This window comes from Epinephelus lanceolatus, chromosome 21 (assembly GCF_041903045.1).
Source record: "Epinephelus lanceolatus isolate andai-2023 chromosome 21, ASM4190304v1, whole genome shotgun sequence".
Classification (NCBI taxonomy): domain Eukaryota; kingdom Metazoa; phylum Chordata; class Actinopteri; order Perciformes; family Serranidae; genus Epinephelus; species Epinephelus lanceolatus.
The window spans coordinates 31,143,282-31,163,334 of NC_135754.1; the positions used below are offsets into that span (position 1 = coordinate 31,143,282).

At 42.4% G+C, this 20,053-nt stretch overlaps 1 protein-coding gene across 1 annotated transcript in view; it reads right to left on the bottom strand.

The window, feature by feature from the left end:
* The window catches only part of ppp1r9bb (protein phosphatase 1, regulatory subunit 9Bb), a 31,123-nt gene that overhangs the window by 3,376 nt on the left and 7,694 nt on the right, over positions 1–20,053 (bottom strand). Inside the window, exons 3-10 of the mRNA XM_033611533.2 lie at positions 9,861–9,993; positions 6,268–6,388; positions 5,845–5,949; positions 3,567–3,699; positions 1,143–1,295; positions 975–1,028; positions 619–848; positions 432–528 (exon numbers count right to left, since the gene is read on the bottom strand). Coding sequence (XP_033467424.2) covers positions 432–528; positions 619–848; positions 975–1,028; positions 1,143–1,295; positions 3,567–3,699; positions 5,845–5,949; positions 6,268–6,388; positions 9,861–9,993 — 1,026 coding nt within the window. The remainder of the gene's footprint in view (positions 1–431; positions 529–618; positions 849–974; positions 1,029–1,142; positions 1,296–3,566; positions 3,700–5,844; positions 5,950–6,267; positions 6,389–9,860; positions 9,994–20,053) is intronic.

Genomic DNA, 20,053 nt, shown 5'->3' on the forward strand with positions numbered 1-20,053 from the left:
TGGCAAGGAACATATTTACATTTCGTTCAGATAGTATCACCCTCATGCTGCAGTGTGAGTCACATTGGGCTTTTTTTAACACAACATACAGTCTAAATGTGGTCCTCTGAGGTTTTGTTGCTACATGAAGAGCTTTCACCTCATAGAAATGTGTGGTATGGTTTGTATAAAGGCCACAAGACTCACTGAAGCAGTTTTGAGACCAATTGTTCTCATGAGTGCTGTAAAAAAAAAAAAAAAAAGCTTAGCAGAGCATCAAACTGCAACTAAGAAGCCAATTAAAAGTTTCTTTGCAGGACCCATTACAAAACTCCTTAATCAGTCAAAAACACTGTAAGCTACTTCTTTTAGCACTAAATATGCATGGGCTGAACAATACCAAAATGTCACTACTAATATTCTTGTCTTGTTTCTAGCCCCCCTCCATGTACCTGCTCTTGGAGTTGCCCCGACTCCTCCTTCAGAAGAGAGGCCTCCGCTCCAACTTGTGCACAACGCTGGGTCTCCTTCTTCAGGTACTCAATCTCCCTGTTAAAGGAAGCACATCAGAGTGTCAGATTGTCTAATGGGATAGCTTGGATGTTTCGAAGTGGGGTTGTATGAGGTACTTGAGCTTACTTCTGCTGATACTCCTTGATCAGGCGTTTGGCTTTGCTGTACTTGCGCTCCAGGGCCTGATACTGGGACTGCGTCTCCTTCAGGTGCTCGTCCACCGCCTGGCACAGACTCTGAGCCTCCATCCAGTAGCCCTCCAGCTTCTCCATACGCTCCTTGTTCTCCTGCAGGGTCTGCTCCAGCTGGGCCTTATCCATACGCCAGCGCTGCTTCTCCTGCTCCGCGTGGTGCAGCTGGAGAAACAGGTGAAGCCTCCATCTCAATCACAAGCTAATGTTATCTCTGATCCTTAAAATGATCAGTGCTTCTGTTCATCCTATGGGATTAGGATTGACTATAATCATAATTTATCAGCCTACCTTTCTCTTCAGCTGCTGGATCTCGGCCTGGGTCACAGCGTGCTTTATTTGGAGCTTTATAACAAAGACAGATGACAGTTTAAATACATGTGTTAAAATCGGGCCCATCAGAGGAAACAAGATGTGATTACACGGAAAATGTCCCAATTAAAGACGTTCACTTTTCACCTCTTTGTATTTATGTGCTAGTTTCTCAGGGTCCGTCTCCAGAGGCGACATGTCCTCGTTCTCTGCCAAGTCAAACACCTCGATGGCGCTGGGATACGGAGGACTGACCTCCTCATCGTCGTCCTCTTCTTCGTCTGTGCCATATTCACCACCCTGGGAGGGAAGAAGTCCAGGTTAGAAACACTCAGTCAACTTTGTATTAATAGATATCATTATGAAACTTCCCCCAGCTGATTGCTTATGTTAAATAAAATGTATATTATAAGTTTTCTTAAATTTTATGTTTAAATTTGCTGTAATTTGCGTACAATTCCAGAACAAAACTTTAAACATTGGAAAAAGCTATGTTCAAAATTTTTTGTTTCATTTTCTTGACAAAAGAAAATTTTGTATATGTATTTTTAAATCAGAAAATACCTTCAACAGCCACAAAAAAAATCTATTTTAGCCAGGTTTTTCAGAATAAAATATTAGATAAAGCAGTGTACTAATGACATATGAACAAAGCCCTCTGTAAAAAAAAAAAAAAAAAGCCTTCAGAATATAGATAGGAGGTAAATGTTTAAATTTATTGTTAAATATCTGAATAAAATGTCATAAAACAAAAACAAAGTGAAACAGTCATTTACTGGTGTCTTTAAAAGCATACTTCTGTGCCAATCGGCCACTAGATGGTGCAAACCTCCACAGCGCTGACTGTACTCTCCATTATACAACCTAACGCTTTTCAAGAACCACCCACCGTCACCCTGCATGAATGGGGCAACTTCCTGTCTGTTGTTAAAATGAAACTACAGGCGGTTTGTGAGCACATGATGTGTTTATGTACAACTGAAACATCAGAGACACATGAGATTAACAAAGCAAAGGGTACAGCATCCCAGTCATCCCGATTCGTCCCCATTTTAGAGCCGAGCTTATCGTTTGATCAGCCTGATACACGCTGGAAACAACAGTGTGGCTTCTCGCCCAGAAGCACAACACAGACACACCACAGAGCGTGGCTTCTGTTCATGATGGGATGAATTTCATAATCCTAAAGGGGAACCAAGGAGACACAGGGCCAGCGAATGATTGCAAAAAATGATTTGTTTTTCATTATGAGGATTGAGAAAGTATTTTGTGCCTGAACAGGTTAAAGGTTACATAAACTTTAAAGCTATTTAGTGATGCTTTAATTCTGTTGTCGAGCAGCTTTGTGTTGGCCTATTTTTCTACAACAGCCGCTCAATAATCACTGATGTCCATTTATTGATTTCTTACTTTCATTATTGTTTTTCTGACACTGGAACTGATCTTCTCTAAATATTGACGAGACATCAAGTGAGCTGTAAAAGTTAACAGCCTGAATCTCCCACTTAATTCTCAAAGATCATGACAGTGGTGGACTGTTGGGAAGCACAGTCACGCAGGTACTGTACTTTGGTTCTATCTCGCCCAATGTCAGCTGGGATAGGCTTCAGCCCCTCTACAACCCCTAACAGGATAAGCGGTTACGGAAAATGAATGAATGAATATATTTACACTTCAGTATTGACAGGACAGACAGAAGTACTGCAAAAGAAACTAAAAAGAAACTAACATTATAAGTATATGGTATATTTAGAATATTTTACCCGCTATAACTTGCTGTCAGACATTCCTTTCCAACAGGGAACTGAACTAAAAGTGAAACTTGTCTATGCTTTCTTCAAAACCACCAGACTCCATTGACAAAAACAGCAGTTTTACCTCACAGAACACAGGAGCTGCTGGTCTACCTTTGCCTCGATTGGTTGGTTTGTTTGTATTATTGTGTGACGTTTGTGTTTTAAAGGGTTAGTTCGGATTCACCAAAGTCATACAATAACATAAACAAACTAACCAATCGAGGCAAAGGTAGAACAGCAGCTCCTGTGTTCTGTGGGGTAAAATCGCTGATTTTGCCAGTGAAGTCTGGTTGCTCCGTCGGAAAGGTAAAACGGTCGAAATATTCCAAATTTTGCGCACACTTATATAGGAGTTGACTCGACTAGACTTTAGGTGGCTTAAATACATTTTTCTGCTGCCCCCGTTTGCAGTAAACTGCTTTGCTTCTGTTACGGTACACCAGTCTGCTTCTCCAAACTGGGAGCGTGCTGACTGACATCCACACTGACTACAGAGAAGTACCTCATACAAGCCCACTTAAAAAAAATCCAAACTATCCCTTTAAGTAAAAGGTCAGAGCATTTCTTCCACCACTGGATCATGGTAGTATGTGTGCGTGCATCCAAGTGAAGGGGGAAGGAAACTGATTAGTAAGCATTGCACCCTCACTTCTGCACCACTGTGCATGTGCAGACGCTGCACCACCGCTGATTCAAGAATGACAAACCAAGCAGTTTTCTTAGTGCTCCTTGTTCCAGAGGATCTTAAAAACGAGCCCTGAGCACAGACACTAACCTCTTGTTCGTCCATGTACTGGTTGTAGCGCTGCTCCATCATCTCCCTCTGCCAGCGCTCCTGCTCCAGGGTCTGCTGGATGAGCTGGGCCACTTCGCTCTGTTCTCCCGGCTTCTCACGCCCGATCACAAACCTGAGATATGACAGTCGCCTCAGTTAGAAGTGAACTCTGACATGCTCAAAGTGGCTAGCTGAAGCAAAATAGTAATTTATCTGTTGTGGTGTGATGCTATATGTGCATGCTAAATAATATATGATGGTCCTGTTTTTACTGCTGACCACTGAGGAGCACATACACAGCCTCCATAAGGACCAAGAATGTGTTTTTCATATATAATAAACTGCTCACAGCCCTCTCCAGTTGCTATAGTGTGATGTGTTAATGTAGTGAGGAATGTGCCGGCTCTCTGATGACAGAAAATGTCTTCCTGAGCTGAACAAAGGCAGTCTCTCTGGAGTTGGCCTCTTCTATGATTAAAATCAAACGCCCCTCTCTGCCTCTCCTTCAGCTCATTGTGCACTTCATTATAGAGACTATATGTTTCCTGATTGAGGCTCACAAATCTCTGTCCAATTAGAGCTGCCATGTAAACAGCGAACAGGAAAAAACAACGTAAATCACGATGAAGCCACAGACGGTTATTAAGCCAGCCACTGCAGCCTTTCAATTTCTGCGGCACTAACGGGTAATTAAACGCACTTCCTGCCCCCGTCTATTTGTCTGCCTGACGGTTGTTTTTATGAATAGGTCGGAGCTCTAGCGCCCCCATCACTGCAGGAGATCCATAATGTATGAGCTATCTATGGAGGTCTCTGATCTTCACAAGTCACACAACACTAACAATCACCCCAACAACGTTGACCACTAAACCCTGAATTATGAATGAGCTCGGATGACAAAAGGAGCACGTAGGGAACAGTCGGCTCCACCAAGAACGCCAAAGAGCAGAGCTACAAATATCCTTCTGGCATTTCAAAATGATATTTCTGATGCCAAGTGTGTTTGTTCCTGATAACTGTGTTTTCTGTGGAATCTTTGGACCGTATTCAGGATGTCTCAGAAAGGGAGCTTTTCCACACTGAAGGGTATAATCATGACCCTGTGAGACTTGAGATATAAATCTGCAGTCTGGTGCTTGAATGGGCAGGATGTGGTAGAAGTCAGTCCTGCGTGTAAGGCTGGCTGTGTATATCAAGAGGAAACCATCTCTGCGAGTTGAAGTCACAGCGAGCTGAGGCAGATGAGTGTAACAACACGTACGTCCTGGTCACAGCAGAGGCTAACAGCAAGATGGCAACTGTGAAAATAAACACCCATTTCACTGAGGAGCACAGCATGCTAACAGGCTCACAGTGACAGGCCGACATGTTGATGTTTAGCAGGAAATGTTTACTGTGTTGTTCACCTGCATGTTAGCATGCTAGCATATGTTTGCTAATTAGCACAAAGTACACCTGAGGCTTGTGGAAATGTGTTAAAGCTGGAGCAGTTTTCTGGAAAAGGAAAACAAATTACCAGAATTCGAAAATACATCCTCCTGCAGCTCTTCCCTCTCATGCATGCCAGGATTCATACATGGTGCTTCAAGTACTAGAATTTGGCACTTTTACTTCATAAAATGTTTTAGAAAACGTTTTAAACTAGGAAGCCGAGAGTGGCCGTCCTTGCAAATATTTTCTATTTCTGTATGAATCCTATAAGAATGGAGCACCAGCAGGTTGCTAACTTCCAGTAAATAGTCGGCACCAGGATGTTTCGCTAGCTAGCAAAACTCTCCCACCGGAGCAGCGTCAGTTGTTAGCTCAAGTTGTGAGCTGTAATGCGGCACTTAATAAGCAGGCGTGTGTGTCTGACTGTGAATGGTGGAGCTGTTATATGGATTTGTAGAGATTGTTAGCTGCAGAGGTGGTTGTTAGCAGCTAGCACCACTTGTTAGCCTCGAAACTGCAGCAGAGGAGCAGGCACTAGTTGCCAGACTTAAAATCTGTTGATCCCTGCAGAACTCCACACAAATCCCGACTGTCTAAAGAAGGTTTTTCAGGTATTTAGTCATAAAATTTTGTTCTGATGGTGGCATGAAATTTGCAGTCCATCCAATGGTTGTCAAGATATTCCAGTTGAGAGGGTTAGTGGTGTTCCAACTAGTTTCATCCCTCGAGTCTTGCTGCTGTTGTGGCTAATGAACATTGCACTGGTGTTGGATGATTTGTGTTTGTTGGCGTTAAAGGACGCCAAAGCATTTGCAGTATAATCCTGGCTGTTGAGAGTAACTCTTACTTGACAGTTCCTGAGGTGTTCCTGAGTACGGAGGCGGCAAAGTTCTGGGTGACTCCCACCAAACTGGTCCCATCCACCTCCACAATCAGGTCGTTCACCTGGATCCTGGAGGAGGCAGTTAAAAGAGAAGTTAAAGGATTAACAGTAATAACTCAAGTGTGGCCTTTGTTCATCATCTTTATACTGAAACCCACACAAGCCACACTCCATTTATAAGCTCTCGTTCTTGGCAGCAAGACCCGTGTGCAGCTGCCAGGAATCGGAGAGACAAGTGGGACAATGAAGCTTCCACTCCTGGAAATAAAACTACAACTGCTAACCTCAGGCTGACACATGGTCTTCAAGGCAAAGGCCTTTTCAAGTCTGCCTCGCATGTGTCTTTACGAGATGAAGAATCAGGATATTCAACATGAATGAACGTACCTGCCGTCCCTGTGTGCTGCTCCTCCATCTGTGACCGTCTTCACAAAGATGCCCAGCTTCTCCAGGCCCATGTCGGCCCCTGCACCCATCCCGATGATACTGATGCCCAGGCCCTCACCATCTGAAAGAGAGAGAGGAAAACCACACCAGCTGTTAGCATACTGTTTTTGGTCAGTTTGATGTGTTATGCAGTCATGTCTTTGTGAGTCAAGCATGGGAGCTCATGGACTGAGGCGGTGTTACCACTCTCTGTGGGTGGAAAACATGTCTTTGATTCCATGTTCATGTTGTCACTCTTGGCATTTACATTTTTGGTAATAATTTGTGGCTGTGGACTACTTTCAGAGAAATGTGACTGAAACATTGGCAGTTTGATCTCTGGACCATCAGAGTAAATGAGGGTGGAGAAGTACAAGAGCAGAGCTCGCCCCTCTCCCTTCGCCACAGATGTGATCCAATTGTGTGTGTCCTAGAGGCCTGACAATGCACTTCCTTCCTCATAAAATATTTACAAAGCCAGTTTTAAACCTTGCATTGTTTACATTCATGATTGTTTGGTAGCAGTCGTCTTCTTCACGTTGCTGCACGTCTTTGCACAGTACTGCCCCCACCTGTCAGTCGGTGAAATAGCATCAAATCAGCAGCAGGAATGATGATGATACTTTAATCGTCACGGTCTCACTCCCAACACGTCAAATACCAACCCTTTGTCAGTGGCCCATTGGTGTCAGACACTGACCTACAGAGGCACCCTCTGGGCAAGTTCTGTATCTGTACTGTATCAACACATTCTCTGGGGGAAATTTTACTTCTGAGTCAAATCGACACCGTAGCCTGATGTGTACCTCCGCAGAAATGTAACCACACGTTGCAGCAACACAGACCTCCTGTCTATTTCTGTAAGCTGAAACCATTTCCCTCAGTGGAAACAAAGCTTTTATTTACTTTAATTTCACAAATAAGAAACAAAACGGGGCGTCGGTGGCTTAGTGGTAGAGCAGGCGCCCCATGTACAAGGCTGATTCAACTCCAGCCTGTGGCCCTTTGCTGCATGTCACTCCCTCTCTCTCTCCCCCCTTCACACTCATCTGTCCTATCAATTAAACGCTTAAAAATGCCCGAAAAAATATCTTTTTTTTTAAAAAAAAGGAAACAATAAATTGTGAAGACAATAAAGCCTCCACAAAAATAGCATTTTAAGTCTTGTGTGTGATTTATCCTGGCTTCATTATCCTGGCTTGCATTTGTTTGGAAAACGTGTTTAGTATAAGACAGTTGTTTTGTCAGTGAACCTTGTGTGCTGTAATGGAGCCGAATTTTGTAACATTACCTTTGTTAAATGTTGCTGTTGTCCCTGGCTTCATTTGAGTAGAGGAAATGTCAGCTAGCTGCTAGGCTAATTTATACAATGTAAAATGCCATAGGCTTGTGCTAATAATGTTAGCATGTTGTATTTGTGGGGAAAATGTGTCCAGATAAAGACAAGTGTTTGTCTGTGAATGCTGCGAGTTATAGTGAAGCTGATTTGTGTACTTGAGTTTGAAGTTGTCTCTATTAAGCCATGTTTAATGCATGTTTAATGTGTGTTTTGAATCAACTAAACTTTACAGCACTTCAAAGAAACCTCCACCACTCACTTGTTTTGGAGGTGTAACTGCCACCACCGCATTAATAAAAACGTGCATAGGCTTCGGCGTAGGCTCTGCCGCACAAATATAAATCCCCCATTACTACCAACCGACACTTGGTCAGTGGCCTGTCATGTCAGGATAACGTCATGATGGTCATTTTGACAGTTTATCAGCAGTCAGATAAAAGTCATCTGAAAATCTTGTTGCAGTTTCTGCCGTACCAGTAGTACAAGGTGCAAAAATGTAAGCGTATCTTCGCAAAAATATGATCACAAACAAATAAATAATCTCCATTTGAAGTTGCAGTTTGGCGTGAGGTTTTCTGTGGGTTTTTATCTTGAGGTTAAGGTAAAGATTAGGTTAATAATAATCCACAATATGGCCAGATAACCCAATGTCTGTGTGATGCAGGACATTAGGCACCACCCCTGGGTAAAATACTAAGCTATTAAGCAGGATCTATGGTCGTGCAGCAGGGCCATTGTGAGCATTTATACTTGTGCAGTGGTGTGTCTGTGTCACTCTGCAGTTACACTAGTCATTAGTCAGCGGCAGAGGTTTCTGTGAAGCGCTGTAGAGTTTAATTGATTCAAAACACACATTAAACACACATTAAACATGGCTTAATAGAGACAATTTCAAACACAAGTAGACAAAACAGCTTCACTATAACTCGCAGCATTCACAGACAAACACTTGTCTTTATCTGGACACATTTTCCCCACAAATACAACATGCTAATGTTTTTAGCACAAGCCTATGGCATTTTACATTGTATACATTAGCCTGTGGACGAGCGGAGATTTCCTCTGCTCATATGAAGCCAGGATAAATCACACACAAGGCATAAAAATACCAGGTTTTAGTTATAAGCAAAGCAAAAAGGTGAGTTTTTAGCTTAAATATTTTTGTCTCCAGATCCAGTGGGAGAATCTGTTCCAGAGTTTGAATCTAAAACAGCAGAAAGCAGCTTCACCGCAGGTCTTTGTCTGATTTCTTTTTTGCAACAGTGAGCAGCAGAGTCTGTGGAGATGATGAGGGGGTCTACCAGGGACACGCAGCATATCTCTGCAGCGCATCAACCTCATAGTCAGGGGCAAGTCCATGAAAAGATTTCTAAAGTAGCAGCAGAATTTTAAATCAATCCTAAGACTAACTGGAGGCTATGCAAGGATCAGTGGCGATGTCTGAGCTCTTTTCTTTTTAAGACTGACAGCAGCATTCTGTACGCTGCTGAAATAGATTTATAGTTGTAATAAAATCATGCACAAGCTTCTTTGTGTCTCTAGGATAAAGACAAGAGTCGACCTTCACGTAGTCTTGAGATGATAATAACACTATTTCAGTTAACGTCTTCATATGTGACTTGAAAGTTAGATCAGAATCAGTGATAATACCCAGATTTCCTGCCTGAGGTGTATCGTACTGAGGTATTAATTTGTAAGCACTGTTCTGTCTTTTATAACGAGAGCCTCCACTTCCTGATTTAATGAACAGTAAACACATCATTTATATAGAACATGGTCACATATGGTATCCTGTGTAACCTGCCCCTGTACATAACTCTAAATATAGTCTTCTATAAATAAATTAATGCACCATAATGTTGAAGAGATGTTGAAGGAAGTGCAGCTCACTGGGGGAAACAGAAAGCAGTCGGTGAACACTGAAGTCCTTTTTACATAAGTAATAAAGATTTTTTTTCATTTGGCTTCAAAGAGACAGAAAGGACAAATCAAATAGTCCAGTAGGAGGTTAATCACATATACCAAAAATTTATTTTCAAATTCCTTCCTGTGAATGTAAAATTTCTTGTACTCATTTCGTCTCCCAATTTCATGCAAACCGCCCACCTGGTGCCCGAAGCAGGTTCAAATAAATGCTAAGAGTTTCTCTGATACTGTTACAGAGCACTGGGAAAAAGATTGCAGAATTTTTAGATGACTTTATAATGTTCTGCACCTTTCTCCAGCTCCACGGGGAACAGGTCCAGCCTCTCCACCCTCTTCTCCAGCTCGTACTCAGCAGACGCCGCCATGGGATCCACGTCTTCATTACGCCTGTCGTAGTCCTCGTTGGGATAGGTGGCAAACACCTGCAGCAGGAAACACAGACGCACGGTGAGACTGAGAATAACAAACACTTAAAGTCCCCCTCCAGGAACATTTTAGTAATATGTATACCAATAATTATATTAAATTCTGGATGGGGACTTGTGTCCTGCCCATCACAGCTGCTTTCGCTAGCTTGACTGCTGAAAAAGCAGTGTGCATCAACGTTAGCATTAGAGGAAACTTCAGGGAGATTCAGCCATACACATTTAAGCCTCAATCAGACACAGATGAGAGTCTGTTGTGCACCAAAATCAGCCTCTAGCAGACAGAACAGAATGTTGTGTAGTTAGCATCATTAACAGTTGTGAAACATGTAATAATACGGGCTACGATGGGGGTTTTGATAGTGTAAGGAAGCTCCAGGGCCTGGTTTACATCCAAAAACTGCACAGCACTGTGGTAAAAAAGAAAAACCTGCCCACCAGCACCTCAAAAGGTTGTTAGTGCACTACATCTAGTTTCATCTGTTCAAAAACATAAGTGTGAAAGTAACTATTTTTGGTTTTATGTGTATGACAGAGCCAGGCTAGCTGTTTCCCAGTGTTTCCAGCCTTTGTGCTAAGCTAAGCTAAGCTAAGCTAACCATATCCTGGCTTTAGCTTCATATTTAGTGTACAACATGACAGTGGTATCAATTTTTTCATCTCACTCTGGGAAAGAAGGCAAATAAGTGCCATTTTTAAATTTGTTTTATCGGTTCCAAAAGTTAAGTGTAAAAGCAACCGTTTTTGCTGTTTCCTATTGTTTTCAGTTTTTGTGCTAAGCTAGGTTAATCATATCTTGGCTGTAGCTTCATTTTCAGCGTACAAACATGAAAATGGTATCAATTTTCTCATCTAACTCCCCTAGCAAGAAAGCAAATAAGTGCCTTTCTCAAATTTGTTTCATTCTTTCAAAAAGTTAAGTGTAAAAGTGACCATTTTTGCTGTTTCCCAGCATTTCCACACTTTGTGCAAAGCTAAGCTAACCGTATCCTGGCTGGAGCTTCACATTCAGCTAACAGACATGAAAGTGGCATCAGTGTTCTTATCTAACACTTTGTTTCATCCGTTCAAAAAGTCAAGTGTGGAAGCAACAATTTTTGGTTTTATGTGTGAATAGAGCCAGGCTAGCTGTTTCTTAAAGTTTCTTGTGTCTGTGCTAAGCTAAGCTAACCGTATCCTGGCTGTAGCTTCATATTCAGCTAACAAACATGATAGTGGCATCAGTGTTTTCATGTTACTGTCTTTGTTTCATCCATTTAAAAAGTTATGCGTGAAAGTAACCATTTTTGGTATTATGTGTGAATTGAGCCAGGCTACCTGTTTCCCCTTGTTTCCAGTCTTTGTGCTAAGCTAAGCTAACTGTAGCCTGGCTGGAGCGTCATGTTCAGTGTACAAAATGACGATGGTATCAATTTTCTCATCTAACTCTCGGCAAGAAAGCAAATAAGTGCCTTTCCCTAATTTGTTTTATCCGTACAAAAACTTTCATGTGAAAATGACCTTTTTTGGTTTTATGTGTGGACAGAGCCAGGCTAGCTGTTTCCTAATGTTTCCAGTCTTTGTGCTAAGCTAAGCTAACTGTATCCTAGCTGGAGCTTCATATTCAGCGTACAGACATGACGGTGGTCTCAGTTTTCTTGTCTTACTCTCAGCAAGAAAGCAATCAAGCGTTTGTTGCACATGATGTGTTCAAAGACTGTTGGAAATCCAACAATAATTTATTTTTTACAGTTTCTGATTATGATAATTTTTTGCCTTTCAAACCCAACAACCGTTTTGGGGTTTCAGATAGTTTCAAGTCCCTAAACTGAGCCAAAATAAAAAACAAAAGTCCCTCTGCAGAGCTTAAAAAAATTATCTGACATGCCTCCCCTGTTCTGCACCACCCCCATCGCTCTCATTAATACCAAACAGTCCCTAACATGTCTCTTTTGATTCTCTGCTCCTTGAAGTCTGTAAATGAGCTCTTCCTCTTCTTTGTAGCCTCTGTGGTTTATCGCCACTTCGTGCCGCTACTCAGTTCTTCTTTCATATTCTCCAAATATAGTAACTGCTACTGAAAACACAGAAACGCGTCACTTCCTGTGCACCCTGGGGAGCTCGCTAAATGCTGAGTCACTGGTGTATGTATGTGAGTGTGTTAACAGGTGAGTGTAACTTCACTATAGGTGATTAAAAAAATCTACAGTGTAATTTGGTGTGGATTTGGTTTTAATCTGCTCACTGTGTGAAAAAATGGATATAATAAACATAATTTAACTCTTAATTTACTGCACCATTTGGTGTACTCTCCTTTTTCTGCATCCTTTTTCTGGATCTAAATGAAAGAAATCCAGCACAATCAACCACTGCGGCATTTTCTTTTTCATGACAACTGAAATGTAAGGAAGTCGTCAGTGTGTTGTTATGTAATCGAAGCTAACTTTTGCTTTAATTTTATTAGAAACTGCACAGTAAAATAACTTCAGACTGTACATGGTCATAGTCAGGGTCGTCCTGAACAGGATTACAGTGAAAATTTCAGCATACCTCTGAAGGAAAACATCTTTTCATTTAACTTGTTTAACTTGACTTTGAAATGATTTTGTTACAGTGTTAGAATATCAGTGCGGTGAAATTACCTCAGGTTGTGTATGGTCATAGGTACATTTTGAGCAGAAATTCTAAGCAAACTTGTTATAGAAACTTTTTTATCGTATTAGGACTGACTTGATATGATGTGGAGTAAATGCTGTTATCCCAGTCTTTCCTTGTCGTTTTTAGCTGCTCCGAGTACCACTTCATAACAGCACGAATAAATGCACATTAAAATCTAAGCGGCGGCTGGCTGACACTGCTCCTCTGTCCTGTTTGTCCATGCGCTCTGTCCCTTTGCATGCCGCAACGTTATCAGTTACAAATTTGTTTTTCACTGCATGAGAAAATTAATATATGGTGTGAGAGTGTGTGGAAAGTCATGGTCAGAGCATCACAAGTTCCTCTTCAAGGTGGGAATTTCATGTCCAGGTCTGACATTTCTATATCATGTTTCTGTGCGACCTACTGCTGAGAGATTTAAAAAGCAGCTGATAGCAGTTAGCAGCTAACTCAAAGAAGAACAGCAGCCGTACATGTCTGCAAATTGGGAGAACAGTGAGGCCTGGGAGCTCCTTAACCTCCGAGCAGAGGGGGAGACCAGCAGCTATATAACAAGGATGGTGAATGATTATTATTGCCGTGTTATGCCAGAGTTATTGTTTATATAGTGCTGCAGACAAACGTTATTTGTCACACTAGAAGCCGACGCTGTTGTGTTATATTTGACGCCTGTCAACCGCCTGTCAGAATGTCGGCATGTTGTCTAAAAGCAAACACAGAAGCGACATGATGATGATCATGTTGTGTGGTTCTGTGTAAAAGTGCAAAGGCAGCATGAAGAACTGACTTTGTAGCGGCTCTATAGCGCAGTCTCTGTGTAGTATGGGCTGTAGCAGTGGTTTCCAACTGGTACTGTTTCATACCCTGTTAGAAATGCTCACAATGTTTGCGATTTAAAAAAATGACTGCAGGTTATCAACAAACACTCATGTTGTGGCAACAAATGCAGCAGAGACAGATGAGCTGGATACATGTCTTTGATAACAACTGACCACTGTTGCTAATGCAGATGTAATGCAATTCAAATGTATCGACCATTTCAGCTGAGACAGTGGTAGCGTTTCCTCCAGGCACCCCGCGCTGTATCGTTTCACAGCAGTAATGTGTATCAAACACACTGGGGGAGAATCAATCACAACCACTGAAGTTGCTCTCATGAAGACAGAGGCCTCTGTTTCCCACATTCACTCTGGTCGACCAGCATGACAGTTTACATAACCACCTCCAGCATGCTAATGGAGGCCTTCTGCAGCTGCTGTTCACACACACAGACACACAGACACAGACACAGACACACACACACACACACACACACACACACACACAGAGTAAGCTGAATCTTTAAAAGCCTCACTTTCAGTCTTCCAAGGTGATTATGCATTCAGCACCTTGCATGCTCCACTAGCCGCACTCATTCAGAGCTGGACCTTCTTCCTTTCACACATTCTTTCACTTATTTTATCAAACGTCTCAACTTTCCTCTCCGCAGTCGTTTGTTCCCTCCGCTGCCACATTTTAACACGTCTTTGTTTACTCTCTCTCACTCCTCTCCCTCTCTCCCTCGGCTGTTTAGTTTGTCCATCTGTGTTACAAAGTAGCATCTCGTAGCTGAAGTGCTAACCCTTCAGTCATATGGGCCCCGTCGCCCTGGCAACCCCACAGTAAAGAGCCTGTCAGTTTTGACAGCGCCTTTGAAATGTAAGCAGCCCCTCCTCTCTCAGATTTAGTCAGTATCATTGTATTTTAATGCATCGTTGAGCAAACAACAAGCCTCTGTTTCTACTTAAAGCCTTCCTCAACCATAAGACGAGGGTTTAAAATGTTATCATCTTGAGCCAAATCACCACCATCGCTGTATGCAGGGGGAGAAGGGGAAAGCTTTCTGGGGCCCTTACAGTAGGGAGGCCAGTGGATGCCAACAATAATAATCATGAGCTTGTTTGTCATATGAACTCCGGACAGTTCCCTCGGTCACGTAGCCGGGTCGCAAGTTAGTCATAAACAACAGACTCTCTTGCTGTTCCTTGAATTGTTCTGACAATTTCAACTTCAAGTCTTGTCATCTCTCCTGTTAGACATTTTCGCTAACGTCTTTGTCTAAAAGACTCTTCTTCTTTACTCCCAGATGTTTGTTTTCTTTTAGTTTTGCGCAAGCCGCATCATAGAAACGTCATCAACACGCCCTCTCATTCGCAGGGAACTCTCCAGACCTGCTCTATTCACAAATGGACTCAATCAGACATCACACAGACTTTGTACTTGGGAGCTGGCAGGGTAAAGTTCGTTTAATGTCCGATCCAAATGACTCAGACATTTGTTCTCACATACAGCTCCTCCAGGTGATAATTTCAGGTTTGCAGTCCATATGTGAAAGGAATAACCACATTTTATTTTGAGCCCAAATATGCACCATTGCTTATTAAAGCAACAAAAATAAATACTGTACAGTATTTATTGCTGCTTTGGTAAAATGTAAACTGTTCCATAATGAAATCCTGAAAAAGTCTGGAGTGAGTGAATTTCCTTGCGATGCCAGGACCTGCACATAAATCAGGATGTCAGGAAAAAAAGGAGTAGAAAAGGAGGGAGCTGGAAAGGGCTTTAAACCCAAATAATAATGTAATATCCATCTTTTTTAGTCTCCTCGGAAAGCTGGCTGAAAAGGCAAATGACAATCCAGACACTAACAGTACAGCTAACATTACTAGCCAAGAGATAACTAGCATCAGTGATGGAGCCCCAGGCCTACCAACATCTGTAAGAAAGAGTATAATAGAGCCTATGTACTGTAGCTCCTGTCTCTTTCAGTCAGTTGCCCTTTTTATACAGAGATCATGCTATGGTGCCACTGCAGAGTCCCTTCTATGCTGCTGTTGCCTTTTTTCAACAGATCCGAACACCGGCAGCATCACGCCATTCCAGTGTGTGATTTTAGACAGCTGCTGTTCAATCAAATCAAATCAAAAGAGGCATGACGGGTGTGACATTTAACACAACAGCATCAGCCTCTAGTGTGACATATAACATACACGTCGGCAGCGCTTTATAAACAATAACAATGGCCTGACATGACAGTAACAATCATTTACCATCCTTGTTGCTCGTAGGGTAAGGAGCTCCTGGACTTCATTGTTTTCTCAATTTGTGGTCATTTTCGGCCACTGTTCTTCTTTGAGTTAGCCGCTAACTGCTGCTTTTTAAATCTCCAGTTTTGGATCACACACATAACACGTAGTCAAAACCTCACAACCGTCCTGCTTGCTGTCCCATTTATACGGACATTGTTTCAGTGCTGTCAGTACCTACTTTCCCGGCTCAAACGCAAGACCACCCTGTCCCCTTACTCCGCTATTCTACCTTTTACACAGCACAGCGTGGCAGCATAATGACGTGATAGTCCTGCCTTGAACAGGCAGTGTAAAAGCGGCTAGTTTAAATGTATGCGTTGACATGAGTGAGGCAAATCTGGGGAAGGTCCATTCACTGGACCTTGCCATTTCTGTGGGCAGGTGATGAGGAAGCAAAAATTACATGCTGCTTTAGGGGCTGTACACATGCCGCATTTTTTCCCCCTTAAATTGATTGTTATCAATGTAGATGCCTGGCAGGTGCGCTCAAATGCCGGAGCAACGCCATCGCAGTGCGCACACTGAGCACCCATTTTTCAGGGCGCAACGGCTGCACCCTGAGATAAACCAAGAGTCATGTCATGAGGAACAACCAATCACAGCCGACAGATATCTTTCCCTTCTTCTGAAAATATCAGTCTGTGATAAATACTGATTGATCATGTTAGTGCTACCCAGAGCTTTACATCTGACCCACAGACGATAGGCCTACACACTTAAAAACAGCGTCTGGAAAGAGATCAGCTCTGCTCTCAGGATTTCAGATAAATAGGTTATGACACAGTGCTGGTTAACGTTGCTTAGCAACGTCAGATGCAACCTGCCGCCATGCTCTTGAAAAGTGGCTTTAAAAAGGCACAAAGGTAGTGCCCAGTGCCTGACCTCACATTTGCCAGGCAGTTAAAGACGCAGCATGTGTACAGCCCCTTAGAGTTCAGCTTGGGTCAAACTTCTCTTTTGATGCAGTAATTAAAAAAAAAAAAAAAAGAAAAAGAAGAATTTCATTATATTAGATACATTAGTAATGAAAATACTTTGCCATTTTGGGAAATATGCTTTTTCTCTTTCATTGAACTGTCCCTTCAGCTGACAGCACTTTTGATTTAAGTGGATTAGTCATTTATTTATTTGTTAAGCAACAAGACAAAACAATCTGTTTGAGGAGTTTAATGTGGGATCTTTTATGATGATTTACAGACTGAGCAATTATTTAAAAAAAAGGAACTGTCAGATTAATCTATAATATCAATAATTATTTGCAGCAGTACTGATTTTACATAACACTGAATAAAGTGAATCACACTGAAGCTAACCGTGCTGCAGATGACAGATAGCATGGGAGCAGCACTGAAGTCTAATGGCTTTTGATTTAGGTTACCTTCGTATTTAGAGGGATTAGCAGAATGTGGATTACAGACTCACAAAATACACTGTTTGCATCCTAAGTAACGGAGCATAAAACAACAACAGCACACTGCAAGCCTGCATGCCCACTGTGACGCTCTCACGCGACTCTGCTCCACTCCTTGAGTTTGAAGATCAAGAGGCCACAGCTGGTGGCTTGTGGCGCCCTCGTTTTACGCCCATGAGGCTGCAGGAGATCAAAAGAGGAGCGTTTAACGTGGCACTATGAAAAAAAAACAAAAAAAAACACACAGCCATGATCGGATATGTGTCGTGACCTGCAGCCTCGGGCAACTTCAGGATGGGTGCTACAATGCTACAAACTAGCTCTGACTGAGTTAACACTTTCACTTCCCTCCCTCTTCCTCCTCCATGATCCCCCACGGGGCAGACAGGCTAATGAGATCCTGCACGCGGCCACCTTTCACCCCAGCCTCGACTAAGCATGCAGAGTAGTAGATGAACTCCTCGGACAGTGAGGTGGCTATCTTTGGAAGACAAACATTGGGATTAAAGGCAGGCTGATGGGGGGTGGGCAGGGCTGGAGAAGGACGCTGTTCCAGTTGTGGTAGATAGTAGGTCAGAGAAGCTAACAGATGGCCAGGAAACTCCCTTCCTCCCTCCCTCCCTTTTGCTACCAGCCGCCTGGGATGTCCTACAAAAGCTCTGTGGGCAGCTAGCTCGAGCCACTCACCAGCTAGCAGATTGTGTTTGTGTCTGAGCAGAGCACCCACTCGGGGCTGTAGAGGCTATTAAAAATAACCAGTAAGTCACAACTACCGTTTTTACAATGTCGTGACGGAGAGATCTCTAAATGATAGAGGCTGTCCTGTAAATGTGGCTCCATCTTGATGGCCCTCTGGCTACAATGTGATTGGGTAACATTTTAACAGGCATGTCAGCACCCCCCCTTCCCCCCCTGCTGCCCACAGCAGCATGTCAACCGCTGTGTTTCTTTCCCCTCTTCACTCTCCAAAAACAGATCTAATTTTGGATTCAGCCAATAGGATATGTGGAGGTGGTGCCATCGGTTTTTCACAACAGAAATAGCGTGTTTCCACTTGGTCTCTCCACATTCTGTAGCAGCACCCAACTTTCCATCACTTTTACTACTCATACTACTCTTTGTATTATTTCAGCTGTTTTTCAGGAATGTGAGCTTCACTGCCACTCTCCGTTTCCACCTTAAATGCCAAAGTGATTACGATGCATAATGTGAGATCTGCTGCCTCATTGCTGCAATTAAGCCACTGCTCTTAGGGACTCAGAACAACTGTGTGATGCTTAATCAAGCTGTCAGAATTAAAGCACAGGCAGACCAAAAGAAGCACTTTGCCTCTTAACTATTATTGATTGCGCTCCCGACCACCACAGGTTAAACGTGCCCCAAAGTGGCAGGTAATTGCTACTAAATCCTCCTAAAATTGGGGGTTAATCCACATCCCAGATGTGCAACACACAGACACAAACTAAGGATGTGGCCATCGCCCTGAGCCGCTCTCTTCCAGCCAATAAAGTGGATATCGTGGGTTTGTCATAGTAACGGTTGCATGGCACCAGAGCCCGTCTGTTTTGGCAGGCCAGTCTTTGGTCAGGAGTCATGTTTAGGCTTAGCGCTGACCCCGGGCAGAGACACGGCAGCATGAGAATAAGGTCAGCGACAGGGGACTGAATATCACTGCAGTATGTGGACGGACACAGAAACTATATAACTATACCATGTTTTATAAGTTTGGTATATTACCTACATTACTAAATATATTTTATGTTGTTATTCATATTAATATTAATCACATGGTTATTAGAATTTACATTATATATACACACATAGTATGAGTGCTCTAAGTCCCCATACTACCTTAATAATGCATTTTCTTAATTTAACTGTATTCTATATATTCTCTATACACTGTACATTTATATTTAATATCCTGTTTATTGACATAAGCGCATTCACATTAATGTAAATGGATCTTGGCAATTTTAAGACATAGTTTTTAAATTTCTTATTTAGTTCTATTCAATATTATTTTACAAACCTCCTTTTACTTCTACCTTCCTAACAGTGTCTTTCTCTTTACCCTTTTCTTGTGTTGCTGTAAGACTGGCAATGTTCTGCACTTTTGTTGTTGAAAGGAAAGCTAATTTACATTAACCGTTAACCAACAAGTTTAGGGGTGGGAACATATACAGTCTGCCTGCCCCGCACACACACACAGACAGGGCTAACTGTTAGCATCACAAGGCTAACATTACCCAATGGGTTCAGAGTTGAGCTACTCTGGTGTCAGTGTTAATTTCTAGGGACCGTTTAACAGCTTGGTGTTCGCTGTTAGCCGCTGCTGCTGTGTTAGCTCCTGTTAACCAGCCACACGTTGAACTGACTGTTCTGTGTAATGGCAGCAACAGAAAGTTTGCTGATCTTTTCCACCAGTGAAGAGGCTTAGGATCCAGTGAGGGGCGCATTGTCTCTAATATCAGTGTCCATTTAATTTATATTTTATTTTTTAGAAAACTGATTATTAATCTTTCAAAATTCTTACTGTCAGTGAACAAACAACGTTCCGAAAGCAAAATGATTATCATTTCTAGTTACTAGGGATTCCCTCCGACTAAGAATTTTCCTAGGCGACCAATAGTCATCATTTAGGGCTATTAGTCAACTAGTCGCCTGCACGTCACACACTGAGCGAGCCGCCTGTTAATGACGCTGTGGGCTAATGGGCATGTAGCTACTTCCATGTTTCAGATGATACGTCATGTTTGTAGTTGACCAATGAAGATGAGTTTACATATCACCTTGGGTTCGTCCTTCACCTTCTCAAAATGATCCCACACTTTGGATTTCCTGCCCGACATGTTATTAACTAGCCTGTGGAATAACCGCA